At 35.8% G+C, this 18,116-nt stretch overlaps 1 protein-coding gene across 1 annotated transcript in view; it reads left to right on the plus strand.

Moving 5' to 3' along the window:
* LOC148956008 (uncharacterized) overlaps nucleotides 1-18,116 on the plus strand; it is a 488,643-nt gene that overhangs the window by 23,134 nt on the left and 447,393 nt on the right. Inside the window, exons 2-4 of the mRNA XM_089088947.1 lie at nucleotides 1,741-2,121; nucleotides 9,460-9,558; nucleotides 11,154-11,437. Coding sequence (XP_088945073.1) covers nucleotides 1,741-2,121; nucleotides 9,460-9,558; nucleotides 11,154-11,437 — 764 coding nt within the window. The remainder of the gene's footprint in view (nucleotides 1-1,740; nucleotides 2,122-9,459; nucleotides 9,559-11,153; nucleotides 11,438-18,116) is intronic.

The following is an 18,116-nucleotide window of genomic DNA, read 5'->3' on the forward strand; positions in this document are numbered from 1 at the left end:
ATTGGAAAAAAAAACTAGCAATATTTATCAAAGTATAGCCTATCCTAGCCAAGGCCTAAAAATAAAGACAGTCTATACTTACTACTTTCTTTCCTGCTGGTGAAAAACTTGGCTTAGCCTTTCCAAAGAATTTAGTCTAAATTGCTTGTCCTTGAAAACAGAGTCCTTTGAGCTATATAGCATTTTCTAGCTTCTACACACTCAAATATTTTTTCACCAAGTTCCATTTTGCTTAAACGTAAACGTAAGAAGTTGAAATATTTTGAACTTCTTCCGTCAGAGCTCTAGCATTGCGTTTTGACTTACGGATACGTTAATGTAAGGTCTTACGGAGGATTATGAGCCTTACGGAAGGCTTACGGAGTTCAGTGTGAAGGGGAGAACGGAAAGCCAAAGTTCAATGTGAAGGAAAATATATTCTAGCAACGGCTCTGGGGATTGGGCTGAAGGAGTTAAGAAATTTGAGGAGGGAAGTGTTTTCAACAGATTTTGGAGGGGTGGATTGGCTTGACAAAATTTTAAAAAGTAGAAATTCTGATGATTTTAGAAGGTTGGGTAAATTTGTAAGAGTGGGTATGGCACATAGAGAAACTTTTTTGATGAATTGTGAGTAATTTATTGTGTGTTTTTTTTGTATTTATTTTTGTTTTGTTATTTTGCCATGGCCCGAAAAGGCTTTTGTTGCAATAAATATCTATCTATCTATCTATCTATCTATTCTAGCAACGGCTCTGGGGATTGGGCTGAAACTCCTAAGATTACCACTTTTGCCAGTATTTGCACTACTACTACTGTTACTTTTGAACTCAATCAAAATAGCTTAAGTGAACCAATCGAATAAGTTATAAGCTCTAATTTTTCCAAAGCTTATATTGATGGACTCTTCAAAACGTCCATTAAATTACAGAAGACTTTTTGAACAGTGATTATCACATACCAAAAAATATATGATGAAGTAGCCTAGCGCAAATATTGCGAGCAAAAAGGAAATAAAAGTGATGCGATTTTGATAGATTTCTATGAAATATGTTGAATACAAGAAGCTACACTGCTGAATTTTATAATCAGTTATTTTTAACATAACTGATTATGTTAAAATACAACGAACATACGCGTACACAATTGATCTCTGTGACTGTATATCTTCAAAAAACTAAATTGGGGGTGAGTGGGGGTTTACGGGATTTTTTTTATATTAAATTATTACAAAACTCATTAAACTACATGGTTTCCTCATGTTTGCACCTCACAATGATATTATGTAAATGTCAATTCCTACTTCCTTAGCCAAAAAAAATTCTCCCCAAGTAAGTTACTGATGAGATCCTTAGATCATAAATGTTTTCAATTATTTTCTTATTATTGATTCTTTAAGTCTCCTATTGAAACTAATACCTTCAAGGGGTTGGAGAGAAAAAAAAAATCTAGATCTATTCATGCATTTTACAAGTCTAATTTGTCATTTTTTAGGAGGGCGTATTTCTTGAATGTTTTCTACTTTGTATTCTACTTCCATACTGGTCTTAATTTTTTTTATATCTCAATTTGTTAAGATACTTTCTCAATAGTACCATAACTTAAACAAGTGTTTGATGTCTATCAATGCCAGACTGACTGGTAATCGCTTTTTAACAGGTAATTGGGACAAAACTAGAAGGACCCTTGTTTTAGCAAGAGAAAGTCATCCCCAATATGTACTATAAACTCTGGACTTAAAATCGTTGCTTTCTTTCATTCTAGGAAGCTATCAAATGTTTTAAGGAGAAATTTGACGGCGACGCGATTTTGCAGTTTATTGAAAAGTGTATCAATAAAGCTGTTGAAGATAAACAATCAAAGATCTCTAGATTAAGTAAACTGCTGCGGGAACTATTTTTGGAACGACTTGTATCCTATGATATACTCATCAAAAGTTTTGGAAAAGTTTTGGAAGAATTCGAAGGCACCCCATCAGATGCTACTCAGCTATTTGAAAATTTGGCAAAAATAATAGTACCTGTGTTTGGGGATGATTTCTCGGCTTTGCGTGCTGTTTCAGATATAGAACACTTATTGATTGAAGGAAAAACTACAAGGGGGCAATTGGCAGCATCAGTCTTAGATGAGCTTGCGAAATTAGAAGTAAGTCTAGTGGGTATTTTGATTTTAGTTATTTTATGTTTTTGCTTTATTAGCTCATAGTCAGCTCGTTCTCTATCTTGCTCATGTTTGCCGTACCCTGCAGTGTGTAAAAAAAAGAAAAGAAAAAAACCTCCTGGAAGTATTCGTTAGGGTGTCAAGACATTGATCAAGTTCCTCTAGTGATGTTGAAATTTGCATAAATTCTGTACCTCAGCACAATTTATGGATTCGGCGTGACACTCCTCATTCTGCCTGGGTTTCTGGTATTCGTCTCTCGGAATAAAAAAAGCGTAAGAATTTCTTCTGGTTTTGACAGGGTGGGTGCCTTTCACTCTTACATGGTGTTTAGCTGCTAGTTAACCACACTGCTCTTTGTATGCAGTTAATTGCTCTCTAACAAGTTGTAACCTCTTTGTTTACGATTTGACATCTCACTCCAATTGCAAATAAGGGGGAAACTCGTCTTATAGCTTCAGCTATTTTCTTTTTAGGAGCGTTTTAAACTAGTTTGCATCGACCCTCCAAAAAGTCTAAGTTTCACTATACCAATTCAGTTTCAAATAGTGTTTTAATTGTGCCCAGAAATTCCATACCTTGGCACAATTTATAGCTTCGGTGTGACGCTCCTCCTTTTGCCTGGGTTTCTAATATTCGTCTCTCGAAAAAAAAGGAAAGTTGCAAAAGAAATATCTCTCTAGTTACTTCACGTTGTCGAAGCCACTTATCAGTAGGTCGAAGCAACTTCTTATCAGAGAGAAGTTTGGAGAAATCTATTTATTTCACTCAGACTCTCTCCTTTAACTGCCACCATTTAATATGAATTTGAAGAAAAGCTTGATTTCTTTCTTTCCAAACCTCCAGACAATTTGTTGTTTCGCTTCATTATTTACTGAGAGGAATTCTCTTCCTGAAACGTAATAATTTCTTCTGGTATTGACAGGGTTGCTGCCTTTCACTCTTTCATGGTATTCTACTGCTAGTTAACCTTACTGCTCTTTTTGCAGTTGATTGTTGTGCACCGAGTTATAACCTCTTTGTTTACGATTTGACATCTCACTCCCGATTCAGCTATTTAATTTTTAGGAGGTTTTAAACTTTTTTTCATCGAGCCTCTAAAAGAAGTCTAAGTTTCGCTATAGCAGTTCTGTTTCAAATAGCGTTTTGATTGTGCCCACGTTATCCCTGTTATTCCAAATACATAGTTTTATGCTTCAAAATGAAACTTTCTTGCTAGGAGGTCACGATACGCTTAAAGCGTCCTACTTTTGATTTTCATTTCACCATGCTCTTCCATAAAGCTAAACAAGGTCATCTCTTCATAAACTCACGGCCTTTTTAACTATGTGGGCGTGTCTTAAAGTTTTGCTTGTACTTAGTTCATCTTCATCTAAGGCCTACGGCTTCTACCTGTGCTACTGTTCTTCTGCCTATGCAACATTGCCAGATATTTTTATTGGAGTTGAGAAAGGCATCTTTCAAAATGCTGTTTATCCTTCATTCTTCAGTATTGGGGCAGTTATTCTGTAATTTGCTACTCCCTCATCCCTCATTTTCGCTGGTCTTAATGCTCGTCGGTTTTTTATGTAGATGATATTTTGAGCTAGAGTTTCGGTATCTAGCGTATTAGCTTGGTTTTATTTTCATTATAGTTTGAGTATATGGAACATTGACTGGAATTTTAATGACGAAAGGTCCAAATCTGCTTTCTTCGACTAGAAGCAAGCTTTACTTGACAAAACTTGTCATTTTACATTACAAGGCTATCCGTTTCTATTTGTGCCTGACCTGGAAACTTTCCTTGTGTCTACGTCTGTTAAGTTGCCTTGTGAGTGTTTGAATAGTATCGGTTCGAAGTTTAACTTACGAGAGGAAAGAGAAAAAAGTGGGACTTAAAACAATTAATTTTTTTGTTCGCAGATTATGTATTGTGTATCTACAAAACTAGCTTAAATAAAATGGCTTATGATATTTTTCAATATCGGTAGAATTCTAAAAACTAGCGCTTTATTGAAAACACAAAACCAAAGGCACAAAACATACTCACTTGTTCACTGGGCGATGTTTATTATTGCTAATTAAATTGGTTTAAATTGTTGCGTTGCTAAGGCCTTCCGTGACATTCACCTTCTCGTCATAATAGTAAACGTCACGGAAGACTTTAATCCTGCCATAATTTACACCGTTTTTAGTAGCAATAGTAACTTTACCCTATGAATAAGGGAGTCAAAAGCTTGATTGTCAAACTTGATATAAAATCCTTTTGGACATAGAGAAAAACCAGAAGCTTCAGCTCCATTGATTAAGTTGAGTAAGTTTCTCAGAACAACTTGCATCTGCAATAGAAGTCAAACTATTGAATCGGACCCTATCATTATTTTCACTCATCTATACCAACTAAGTCAACCACCTAGCCTAGAGTAGTTGAAATTGTAACAGTCTGCCATGAAGTTTACTCACTAGTGGTTTTTACTTTCTTTGGAATTGGGATATACAATACAGAATGACCTCAACGAACTTTTTATTAAAGCTCCTGCTCAGGAGCGCCGCCAATGTACAGGGCTGCCGCTAATGATGTCCACCCATCTGGAAGGGAAAATACACTCACTAGTGGTTTTTCCCTTCTTTGGAATTGAAATATACAATACAGAAAGACCTTGACAAACTTTTCATTAAGCCTCCTGCTCAGGAGCGCCGCTGATGTAGAGGGCCGCCGCGAATGATGTCCACCCATCTGGAAGGGAAAACCCACTCACTAGTGGTTTTTTTACTTCCTTGGAATTGAAATATACAATACAGAATGACATCGACAAACTTTTCATTTAAGCTCCTACTCAGGAGCGCCGCCGATGTAGAGGGCCGCCGCGAATTATGTCCACCCATATGGAAGGAAAAAACCACTCACTAGTGGTTTTTTCCTTCTTTGGAATTAAAATATACAATACAGAATGACCTCGACAAACTTTTCATTAAAGCTCCTGCTCAGGAGCACCGCCGATGTAGAGAGCCGCTGCGAATAATTTCCACCCATCTGGAAGGGAAAAACCACTCACTAGTGGTATTTCCCTTCTTTGGAATTGAAATTTACAGTACAGAATGACCTCGACAAACTTTTCATTAAACCTCCTGCTCAGTAGTGCCGCCGCGAACGATGTCCACCCATCTGGAAGGGAAAAACCACTCACTAGGGGTTTTTCCGTTCTTTAGAATTGAAATATACAATACAGAATGACCTCGACAAACTTTCCATTAAAGCTCCTGCTCAGGAGCGCTGCCGATGTAGAGGGCCGTCGCAAATGATGTCCATCCATCGGGAAGGGAAAACCCACTCACTAGTGGTTTTTCCCTTCTTTGGAATTGAAATATACAATACAGAATGACCTCAACAAAATTTTCATTAAACCTCCTGCTCAGGAGCGCCACCGATGTAGAGGGCCGCCGCAAATGATGTCCACCCATCTGGAAGTCCACCCTTCTTTGGAATTGAAATATACAATACAGAATTACCTCGACAAACTTTTCATTAAGGCTCCTGCTCAGGAGCGTCGCTGATGTAGAGGGACAACATAAGGGCTGTTAGACTTCTCGGGAGTGGCCTGCTTTGGGTGAGGGTCGGCAATTGTTGTCATTATTTTTGGAAGTGAGTTTACCGCGAATGATGTCCACCCATCTGGTTAGGGTATGGGATCCTTCCAACTATTTGCAGTAAGTTTAAGGTCGAATGTGATTCTGGCGGGAATAGAATACTCCTTCGAGGACAGAAAAAGTAAATTGAAAACGGCAAGTAGTTTATCAGGACACTTGCATCTTCGATTGAAGCCAGATTAATGGTATTGGACCGTAGATCTTATTTTCAAATTCATCTATACCAACTAGTTCAGAAATCTTGCCGAAAGTAGTTGAAATTGTAACAGGCCATAAATTATATTGTCTAACGGCTTTTCCATTTTTTGAAATAAGCTTAGTTTCTATAATCCAGAATAATGTTGACTTACTTTGAATTAAAGTTCATGCTCAGCAGCGTCACCAATGTTCTTCAATGTTGTTAGTTTTCTTCAGAGGGACCTGCTGTGTGGGAAGGTTGGCGCTTATGGTTGATGTTTTGGAAAATGAGTTTACCGTGAATGATTTCTACCCGTCTGGTAAGGGTTCTGGGCTCGTTCTAACCATCTACTGTAGTTTCAAAGTTAAATATGATTTAGATGAGAGTTTTTGTAAGCTGATGAAGTAGATTGTCTGACCAATGTAAAGTGTGAGACAAGTGGGGAAATTTGAAGAACCCCTGTAATGCACTCGTCACAGAAGTGTGTCATGACCCTCACCCAGGAAACGAACGTGGATGCCAATCGGATTGAACATATAAGAAATTCAACACATCAGAACGTTTTACAGGGGACGGAACCTTAAAATTCCCCGGTCCTTCAAATTTCCACACCTGTCCGTTTGACTGGTGTCTCGCACACTGCGTTGGTACGTACCATCTACTTGGATCCTGACTGACCTATGCTTGTTAAATTATGGATTTATGGAAATTTTATTTGGGGATGATTATATGTTTATAAAATTATAAATTTTATATAATAAAGTTGTGGTTTAACCAAAATGACCCCCAAGGTACCTATTTAACACAGCAAGTGGGTAACAACCAAATTGCGAAAACTTATTTTGTAAAATAAATCATTTTAAATATAAAACAATTAACCTTTATTTGCTTCATATCTTGCTCAATAAAAAGTGAATACAGCCCAAAAATGGATAAAATTGCAAGGTTGCAAAATTCCATCGAGTGAAAATTCTGAGGTAGCCAGACGATGAAGTGCCTCCTTGGAACTTAGAATATGTCCTTTGTGAATTCACTTGATAATTTGTAAGGCACAGTGCGTCAAAATAACCTATCTGCTGAGGAGAATGGTTTTCCAGATTGGAAATTTTATTGGGGATTGACTACATATTTTCTACATAATCTGCCTAAGAGTCTTGGGGCTACAGCCCCTTAAAGTACTACAATTTGTCCATGGTGAAGAAATGATGCGAATCAACAGGCGCTGGATGTATCCAGGTTGTCAAAATGTACAATCTATTAAGGGGGAGGAGGCATTTTTTATTCCTACCCTACCAGAGGTTTTTGGACTGTGAGCCCCTATAAGTAAATAATTTATAGGTACTTTCCATTTCTATTTACATTTAAATCGATTTACCGCTCCTTTACAACTAAATATTTTTAGTTGTAAAATAATATTAAATCCCTTTTTTGTTCAAAGTAGTCAATAGCTCTAACAATTATGCCTATGGGGATGCCATGATAAGCCCTGGGTCAAGGAGTATAAATTATACAATTGATATATTTTAACTGCACAATTTATAATTGGGAAAGGGCGGAGGGAGGGATATTTGATCCTGAATGTGTCTAAAAAGGTTAAGGGTTTTGAGGTGAAAATTTGAAGAATTCTGAGGGTTATATTCAGCTAAATCAAAAGACAATTTGTGGACATCTACAAAAGGTGTATTTGCAATATCATAAGAAGAGGGGACGGTATTCACTCTTTTGTATTTGTTGCACGTTCAAGCCGAATCAAGGCTCAACGTGTCACCAAGTAGACGACGTAATTCTTTACAGATATTTCGGTCGAAGGTGGGAGGCTCCATGATGTTAAGCCAATTCTGACCCCTCACCCAAATTTTCAGAAGCCACCAATAAGTTCAATGTGAGATATGACAATCGTGGTCCCCGTTTTCCTCTGTTCTCCTGCTTTCTTCTTTCAAGCTGGTAGTGGAAGGAGTTTGATGCATTTGTTGCTTATATGCCCTTCTGATCTTGCCTCGGGTTGCCAAACCACCTCAGACGCCTCATTTTGAAAACATGAGAGAGAAGTGGGTTACCCCCAAATCTTCTTCTGGCTTCGTCGTTGAAAAGTTATTGCTATCTTCGCGTTTGATATAATCATTTATTTTAATTTCTGTTCATGCTGTGCTTCATTTATTTCTTGATATCAATTTCTAGTCATTTTGGGTTTTAATTATTATAGGTCTTTATTTTTGCTGATTTTACGGTTAATATTATTCTTTAGTTCTGATTAATATTATTCTTTAGCTCAAAATTTTTTAGTTCAATATTGTTGATTAGTTCTGATTCAGTTCTGACAGCAAACTATTATAGATTCTCGTCCTTAATTTGTATTTGATTTTTATGCTATTAATTTCCTGGAAAAAAAAGAATCAGAATCAGTAGCTCGGAAATCTAGCAGCCAAGTAGCCGCTCCGCTCCTACATAATGATGTGGTACGAGTGGGACGATTCTAACCCACTCAGATCACATAAAATCAAAATAGGGTAGGCTATAATTCCGTCTATAGATACTTCTAGACAGCATATACTCCTGATCAAATAGGAAAAATACAAAGATTTCATGTTATAAGCAGAGACTTAATTTTTTCGAAATCATGGGGGGGGGGATTGGAGTCAATTTTCTCAAATCAAGTGAAAATGACAGTGAAAAATGGGGCATATAGTACCATAAAGGCAAAGATATACTAAAGAAAACTGACCTGTTTTTTTCTGGATGCTTGAATTATGCAGGCTTATCTTAGTTTTGAAAATATTTTTTTGTAGAAAATAAATTTCAGCTGATAGGGGGGGGGAAATGGGTTCTGGAGGGGGTAGTTGCCCCCTTCCCATAGTAAATTACGCCCCTGGTTATAAACCTTATAACTCGCCTTCAAACATACAAATAAATATCTGGCATATTAATCACCTGGTTAAACAACTATAAAAAAATTTTCCTTATGAATAAATAATTTTACTATGCTAAAATAAAACCAGAGAAAAATCCCTTGGCTAAGTGTCCACCTCGTTTACACTTCGAACATGAACTCATTTGGTTTTGATTGTTTATAATTTATCATTGTCATTACGGTTTTTTCCGTGTATTTTGAAGTGTCTATTGTGCCTTCATTTAGGCTTCGAGTTGGAAAAAATAATTGTTAATGTCTAATGTATTATATGGCGACGCCAAATCCGGTTTTTCAGATAAGAATATACCTAAGATGGAGCCAGTGGGTACAATTTTTTTTTATTTCGATACTCTTGGTACCTTAATAACAAAAATTTGCTACATTTATTTTTCGATTATTTATAGAGTGAGTGAAACAGAAACTATAATGGCTCACGTTCCTACACAGGGCTGAATTTTTTAACTACAATTAAGCAATATGATGCTAATATTTATTCCTCTCATAGTAAATAATAATGATATAGAAGTCTTTGTTTCTTCTTGAATGTCTTTCTTCCTCGCCAGGGGACACGCAATGCTACATATCTAAATATTCATTTAATCCATTTCAGGACAGTAAGACGACAGCTTGTGCTATCTACAGCTCAGGTGCTACTTGGAAATCTTCTGGATCTCAAGCCAAAGATGCGGTAGATGTTCTGATTAAATGTGTAAGTGGGTAGCAGTGGCATTTGAATGATGTATATATAAGCCTTAAATTGTAATGTTTGGGCCACCCTCATTATAATTCTCTCTTCTTCCCTCCCTCACCGCACTCTCTCCCATATCTTGAGTGTTTTCATAATAGGCCTAGTTAGATTGCCTTACGTACCGCTAAGTACAAATTAAAACCTTTAATCTAGGGTCATTCACTAGGTTTCTCAAGTACGTGTAATCATATTCTTGGAGTTGTCTTTTGTTGTTCCCGTCTTTATTGAGATGACAAAGACACGCCCGCATGGATACAAATTGCTCTGGTTACGTTAAGACGAAATCGCCTAGAGTACCGGTTCTCAAACTTTGGTATGCGTACCCCTTGGGGGTACGCAAAATGTTTTAGGTGGTACATGGCTGGCCAGCAAAAAAACAAAACAACCCTTTAACTCTAGGACTGGCAATTTTGTTTATATTTTAGCTATAAATTACTTAGTAGGCCTGTCGGTAATTGAGAAGGGGTACCTAAAATGTTTTGTGAATAAAAAGGGGAAGAGTGTCTAAATAAGTTTCAGAACCACTGGCCTAGAGTATCAAGTGAACGTTCATGAGGCATTTTAGGTTAGAACGCTTTCAGATTCCTTCTTAAAATGTTGAAGATTGCTTAAAAATAGGTGTTTCAGACCATAACAAAGCTTGTATAGATTACTCCCCACTCTTACAAAATCTAAATCCTAAACTGTTTACCTCATGATAGATTCAGGGGTTATTATAATAAAGTTTGTACCCTACCTAAGTTCTAACAACAAAGCTCAGGAGACGCATTCAATAATATCTCCGAAATATAGTTTCGTCGGTTTTAGAAATTGGCACTGTGGTGCTTTGGGCACTTAAGGCTCTTGGTGCTTCAAAGCATAAGAAAACCAAGCCTTCTTTCTCTGTCCCCAGTGCTAGGGGTGTAACCCAAAGTTTAACAAAAATTATACTTTACATACTATCATCTACCAGAGTCATGTCTATATGATTGTAATTTAACCTGCTATAGGATCCTTGTGTTATCTTTGTTAATATTTTTCCTAATAGTTTACTGATTTAAGCCTAATATACTTTAAAAATACTTTAATAATAGTATTAACAATAAAGTAAAAATACTTTAGGAGGTTACTCGTTGTTTTAAAAGTGTGTTCATTTATATGTTCGTGGAGGGGCAATGTTTCTAGCCGAGAATAATGGATTTTGACCAGAGGGGATGCAAATACTCTAGCTTTGGAGTCAAATATCCGCTTCTCTGTCGGAAGAAATTTATTATGAATTAGTACTCAGTAGCGTATCTTGGGGAGGGGGAACGGGGACAGCTGTCCCCAGGCACAGCGTCCTACAGGGTGTGAAACATATTTTTTTTGCCAATAATATGATCTACTTGTGTTGAAGCATTGATTTGGAGGGAGGGGGGAACAAAAACTGACTCTGTCTCTGGGCATTGAAAATACTAGCAAAGTCTCTTTAAGAATCAAGAAATTTATTATTATATATATTAAATTAATTATTAAGTTACATTTTACATCTTCTCGTTAAATATGAAAATTTAAGGAAATAATCGGGTCTTTTGTAGGTGATCAATGAGCCAAGATTTACCGCCGAGTACGTTGAAGTGTGTAAATTTCTGTTTGACAAAGAGGTACCATCATACAATGGAGCAGGGAAAGTCAGTTTTCAAAGGCTTCTACTTGAGAGAATGCAACAGAATATGGAGAAAAAGGAAAAGGAGGAAGAAGAATTTGTATCGAAGGAAATGACCGTACATGAAGCTGAAACAGAAGAAAATAAAAGTGAATTACGAGAAGAGTTAGACGAGAGAATAGCTAGTATAAATCGTACTAAAATGCGTTCTGTCAGGTAGAACTTTTCTTTTCTGTTCCCATTTTCTTTTTTTGAGCTTTAATATTTAAAATATATCACTTACTTTATTACTATAAGTCACCTTTTATATATTTTTGTGCCCTATGCTTAGTATTATTTATATGGCATCTAATTATGATTAACTAAATCAGTGGTCGGGAAACTTTTTTAATCATTACCCCAAAATATTTTTGTGTAAGTTGATCTTACCCCATGGCTAAAAGCAAAAAAAAAAAAAAGAAATCGCCTCTTTTTAGCATCTTTCATATTATAGCCCCTCATGATAATTTTGAAAAGAAAACAATAACTAAAAATTAAATTAAAGCGTCATTTATTCAATTTATCAATGTAATACCTAGTACTACATAACGGTAATAATAGTAATATAAGTAATATATATAACAAAATGAAACCTTTTAGGGTACAATTGAGGGTTGACATTTTCGATTACTGTAACAAATTATGATAATAACACTGGTGATACACACAAAAATTTGAATTGAAGAAATCGAAAAAAAATAATAATTGTAAACATTCTTCCTTCAAGTTTTGGAGAAATGATGTTGTTTCTTGTTCGATACAATTGCTTCAAAAATGGCACTTTTTGATGTAAGAGCGATTTGAATACACTTTTCGGCATTTAATCGATTTCTGTTCTTCATTTTTATGTTCATTAGAGTGGAAAAGCCTAGTTCGCACAAATATGTTGTTCCAAATGGCAGCAATTTCTTAACCGCCTCTTTATGTGCAATTTTGAAAGTCTTTGCAGCTTTTGACATCCAAAAAGACGACAGGTTTGGTTTACTCCCATATTGAATACGTGCTTTAGTATCAGATCGAACTTAAAGATTTTCTTCTGCCAAATCTGAAGGTTCTTCTGCCAATCATTTCAGCAATTTAACATTTAAAATGATCTACAATCCAACTGATAGTACGTGTATCAAGATCTGGAGAGTAATCTGGAAACCGTTTTCTTATTTCGATAAGATACCTTACAATTGTATCCTTGATCTCAGCAAAAGTGATATTTGTGCAATCTTCCAAAAACAAAGCTAACCTTGAAAAAGAAGCTATCTTGTTCTGTTCTACTTTCTGTCTCCAATATTGCAGCTTTAATCCAAACGCTGACACTATTTCTCTCGCTGAAATGATATTAATATTCTTTCCTTGCAATTCTTTGTTTAATATACTTATACCCTGAAAAATGTCCGCTAAATATGCGAGTTATGCAATCCAGGCAGATTTTTTAAACTTATCTGCGAGAATATTTTTCTGATAAACCATACAAATTTCGACTTTAGTTTTGAGAGTCCATACTCGATTTAGCACATTTTCGCGAGAGAGCCACCTTACTTCTGTACAATAAAGTAGGTCCGTATATTCAGCTTCACCGCCCTGACATAATTCACGAAATAGCTGCGTGTTTATTGCATGTCCCTTGATAAAATTTACAATCTTTTGACATCATGCATGACGTCTTCCACTGTAGGTTCTAAATATTTGACCATAAGGGCTTGGTGATGGATCATACAGTAATTGACTTCAATCTTTGGGTTACTTTTTTTTTACGAAAGCTGCAAAACCATTTATATGACCCGGCATAGCTGGAGCTCCATCCAAAGATTTTCCATTTTAAACTTTGCGCATTGAAGTATTCATTTACTTTATTATACACATCAATTCTACGAGATCGCAACTCGAAAAGAGAACAAAACAACAATTCCTCTTCAAAATTATCTGCACCTTTGTTGCGAACATATACCAATAGCTGTGAATTGCCACTAAAATCAGTTGTCTCATCAAGCTGAATAGCAAAATATCTAGCCTATTTTAATGCGAAAATAACCTGTTCCTTCACATTTTCTGCTAATATAGAAATTCGTTCTTTCAAAATTTTGCAGACAAGGGCACTGAATTCAGTTTCTTTGCATCTTTTTGACCACACATAATATCTGCCATTTTTACAGTAGCTGGTTTAACCAAATCTTCACCAATAGTGCATAGTTTCTTATTTTGAGCAATCAAACAGGCTATTTCAAAGTTAGCCCTTGATGCTGAATGCTGATCAAATATACCAAACAAGTTGCTATTCAATCTTTGTCTTTTTACAGCCATTTCAAAAATCGTAAAGTATTCTCGGGGTTTGGAAGACAGGTGTGAATTCAAATTATCTAAATGTTTCTTCAGCTGACTTTTTTTTAATGAATCTGAAGTCAGTATCTTCATACATGAAACACACTGTGGTTTCATTGCACCATTGTCTTCTATTTGTGTAAAACCGTGATTAAGGAATTCGTCTTGGTATGCTCTTTTTCTATTTGCTGCCGTCTGAAGGAAGACGGAAAATAATAATTAAAATACTTGAATTAAATTTTCAAACTGTGGCTAACTTTTATCGATATATTAACGATTAATCGTAAATTGGTGGTCTTCTCAGCAACTTACTAGAAAAACTGCCTCTGTGACTCAGAGGCAGTTTATTTGAATCTTGGCGGCATGGCAAGGACTGAGCAGGTAGCCGGGTACAGCTTCTTTACTGCGCAAAGATTTAACTCGAGAACACTCTAGTGGTGGACAGTGAGATGGCGTGGCCTGAATATGTCGCTAAAGTGTTTAAGGTGAAAAAAAATACTAACAGGTTTATAAAGTAGAAAATTAAGCATATATACTTTTTACTCACAAGTTTCATTTTTATCCCCCAGAATTTCATTTTTACCCCATTTGGGGTAATTTACCCCGGTTCCCCGACCGCTGAACTAAACGTTTCTTTTTTATCATGACCTTGAAAACAGAAACAAGCATTTGTGGATCTTTTAAAAGATTAAATAAAACAACAGTTTTCTTCTACTGAAAGTAAGGACACTAAGGAGCAACATTAAAACGAACTAAAATTACTCCGTATATGAAGGGACTGCCCCTTTCTCATTGCCCCTCTCTTCGTGCTCAAGCTTCTGATTTTAATTAAACAGGCCTTGTGTTTTACGATTAGTACTAAAAGAATTTGAACAAAAGATCGACCTTTAATGTTTAGAGGGAGGTAATGAGGAGGGGTTAGACCCTCCTCATACACGCAATAATTCATGTATCTTTTTATGTTGTTCCTTACATTCTGTAGATAAACCTTTTTTATTGAATTTCTTATTGTTTTTCAAATAATTCCATGAAATACCCTCCCCCCCCCCACCGAAAAATTCTTCTGTAGAAAGTTGCTCCCGCGGAATATCCTTCCCCCACCTCCCAGGAAAGTACCACCAAAAAATTATATCGTCACTGCAAATTTGCAGACCTTTCGTTGGAGACTGTGGAGGAGGGTTGGACAGGTCATCCCAAAAGGCATAGTTACCGGACATTTAAACTATGCTCAACAAAATGACCATCTCAAAATTTTGTTCGAAGTGCTTGGGAAAAACGGGCGTGGGATGGGGGGGGGGGGGCTAATCATCCGGAATTTTTTGTATTCTTTAAATTGACAATAAAACTTTTAATTTAAGACCTTCTTTCCCCCCATTCCTGGGGGAAAATAATGAAATAAAAACGCATCGGTGATCTTTCTTCTGACAATTAAGCATAGATTTCCATGTCTTTGCAGATGGGAATTTCAGACCTCTACATAAGAGTTCTCTGTTACGCTGAATCTGATGGTGTGATTTTCAATAAGATTTTTTGATTTTGGGAGATGTTTTCCCTCCTTTTTCAAAATCAAGCAAATATTCTTGGGCCCGTAGCTTTTGATGGGTAATATTAAACTTAATGAATCTTAAATGTTTTGAATCAGCATAAAACAAACGTTTTAATTATCTATGGTTGTCAAAATTCTCTTGAGTGTTAGCTACTATTGGGCCGACTCGCCCCTTACTTACAGTTCGTTACCACACACTGTTTGATTAGGTCGTTTTTTTTCTATATATTTTCTGTCATGGTGAAAAATATCAAGTCTTGATAAACAAAATAGTCTTGAATTATTTTGAATACGATAATGGGCCAAGAATAATCTATAGGACGGTTTGCGTGTAAATTGTCAAACAGCTCGTTGTAATGAATTCTAAGTGAAGAATGACTCGTGTTAATATTAACCAGAAGTCTAAAAAAATTGATAACAGTTTTGCTATTAGAGAGAGCCTCTCTCTAATAGCAAAACTGTTATCAATTTTTTAGTATGTATTTAGTAAAGTATGTATATTAGAGGGGTGACGAAGATTAGAGAGAGGTAACATAATTTGATAACAGAGGTTTCAAGGAAACATTTACCATTTAATGGAGGTTTATTTAAAATGTGTTATTTTTGCAAGTAGTTAAAAGCCTTAGAAAATTGCCTAAGTTTAAAAAAAAATGATAAAAAACTCCCACATGGTGAGTAATCTTGATGAAAATTACACCATCAAATTCTGTGTATTAGATAACCGTGTTGTACAGGTGTTAAACCCTTATCAAAAAAAAAAAAAAAAAAAAAATGAAAATTCCCATTTTTCGTTAGGAGAATGAACAAGGATGCGTATTCACTTTTTTTGTTCTTTTTCACCCAGGAATACTGGTGTCGAACCAATGGTTCTTGAAAATTGCAAGATGATTCATTTGAATGGAATTTGAATGTTCTAGTGCCCATTTTAAGTAGCAATAAAAATTTTGCCTTAGCAAAGGGCTATTTTACAACCATTTTGTGGCATAAAGGAACAATTTTTCCAAAAAACAAAACCACCTTGCCCCTCCCCAAAAGGGTCAAAAAGCTGTTGCTAAAAAGAAAATTGAAATGCCAGTCTATTTAACGTTATCAAAACATCACATATTGAGCTTCCCAGTTTCAGAGATATTATTATCACACGGTACCGAAATCTATCCAAAAGCTTAACCTAGTCATTACAGAATATATGTTTGAGCTTGATTGAACTACGTTAATTCACTTGAAGTCTGATTAAACCACGTGCTTATGTATAATTAAGCATTAATTGTACTGGAGGAAGGCCAAATTTGTTGCCCATCCTCCCTAGCCTAGATTTTGAAAAATACAGTTTTTCTGAATTTTGATTAAAACACGGTTTTTGTGCTTTCACTGGAAAAAGTGAAAAAAAATACCTCCCCACCCTCTACTACTACTACTACTTACAACTCACCGCAGCACCAAGCCACCTGAGGCCAACACAGCTACGCACGCTTCTCCTCCATCCCAAACCTCTAGATTCTCCTTCTCCCACCCTATAGATTAAAGAAAAAACATTTTGCCCATGCTCCCTAATGTCCATGAATTTACGTCACTTGCCCTTGTCCTGATTGTGGGACTTTCTGTTTATTTAAGTTTAACTGGCTCAATTGTTTAAATTTTAATTCGTTTTAGGATTCATTATTCATCTTTATCAAAATCCTATATCTTTATATTTGACGTGAAAATTGATTTTTAGTTTATGTTCAACCTGGCTTTTGTTTATTTATTGATAGTAATTTTTGTTCTTTTTAAGACTGAATTAAATGAAAAAAAACAAGTTTTTCTTTAACTAAAAGTAAGGAGCGACATTAAAACGAACAGTAATTATTCCGTATATAAAACGGACTGTCCTCTCCTTAACGACTCGCTCTTTATGCTAAAGTTTTTAATTGTTTTAAAAAGTAGAGCTGTAACAAAGAGTCGAACTTTAGCGCAAAGAGCGAGGCATTGAAGATGGGAAAGCCCCTTTCATATACGTAATAATTTATGTTTGCTTTAAGTTTTAATATCCCCCCTGACTTTCAGTTTAAAAAAACTTTTTTTTATTTAATTTCTGAAAGTTTTTCAACTAATTGCTCTTTTTACATAAAAAAAAGAGCAAATAAAAGCCGTAGGCACTCAATTTCCTGGAAATTTTTGCCGATTATGAGGTTTATTTTCAAATCGAGCCACATCTTACTATAATGAATAGCGAACAAAGGTAAAGAAGGACGATTTACTCCAACTTCGATAGTTGTTGTCCTTGGAAAGGTATTAAGTAAAAAAAAAGTTTTTTTAACGGAAACTAAAGAGTAACATTAAAAAACGAACAGAAATTATTCAGTATATGGAAAGGGCTATCCCCTCCTCAACGCCTCGCTCCTTAAGCTAAAGATTTTTATTGTTTTAAAAAGTAGAGTTATGAAAAAGAGTCAAACTTAGCGTAAAGAGCGAGGTGTTGAGGAGGGCAAAGTCCCTTTCATATACGGAATAATTTCTGTTCGTTTTCATGGCGCTCCTTACTTTCAGTTTAAAAAAACTTGTTTTTCTAATTTCTGAACGTTTTTCAACTAATGCAGGTTCGAATTTAGCTCACCCTACACGAAAAATTAAAACAGAATCTGAAGATTAATTTAGGCAGATTAATTCCGTATATGAAGGGTTGCCCTTTCTTAAATACCTTGCTCTTTAAGCTAAACAGCTCTAAACTGTTAGCACTTATAAAAAAGCTTCCTCTTCTAATCAATTTAGAAGAGGAATTTCTCCTCCCCCGTGTTTCAGTAGCATTTGTTAAAAAATTGGGACAAACAGTCAAATTTTAGCGCAAAGAGCAAGGTATTGAGGAGGGGGCAACTCTTCATTTACGGAATACATTCTGTTCGTTTTGAGTTTTAATGTTGCTCCTTACTTTCAGTTGAAACAAACTTTTTTTTATTTCATTTCTCATCGTTTTTCAAATAATACCGGTAAATCTGGCTCACCCTCCATGAAACATCCCCC

This window comes from Artemia sp. Qi Xiang Cuo, chromosome 1, assembly GCF_049724085.1.
Source record: "Artemia sp. Qi Xiang Cuo chromosome 1, ASM4972408v1, whole genome shotgun sequence".
Lineage (NCBI taxonomy): Eukaryota > Metazoa > Arthropoda > Branchiopoda > Anostraca > Artemiidae > Artemia > Artemia sp. Qi Xiang Cuo.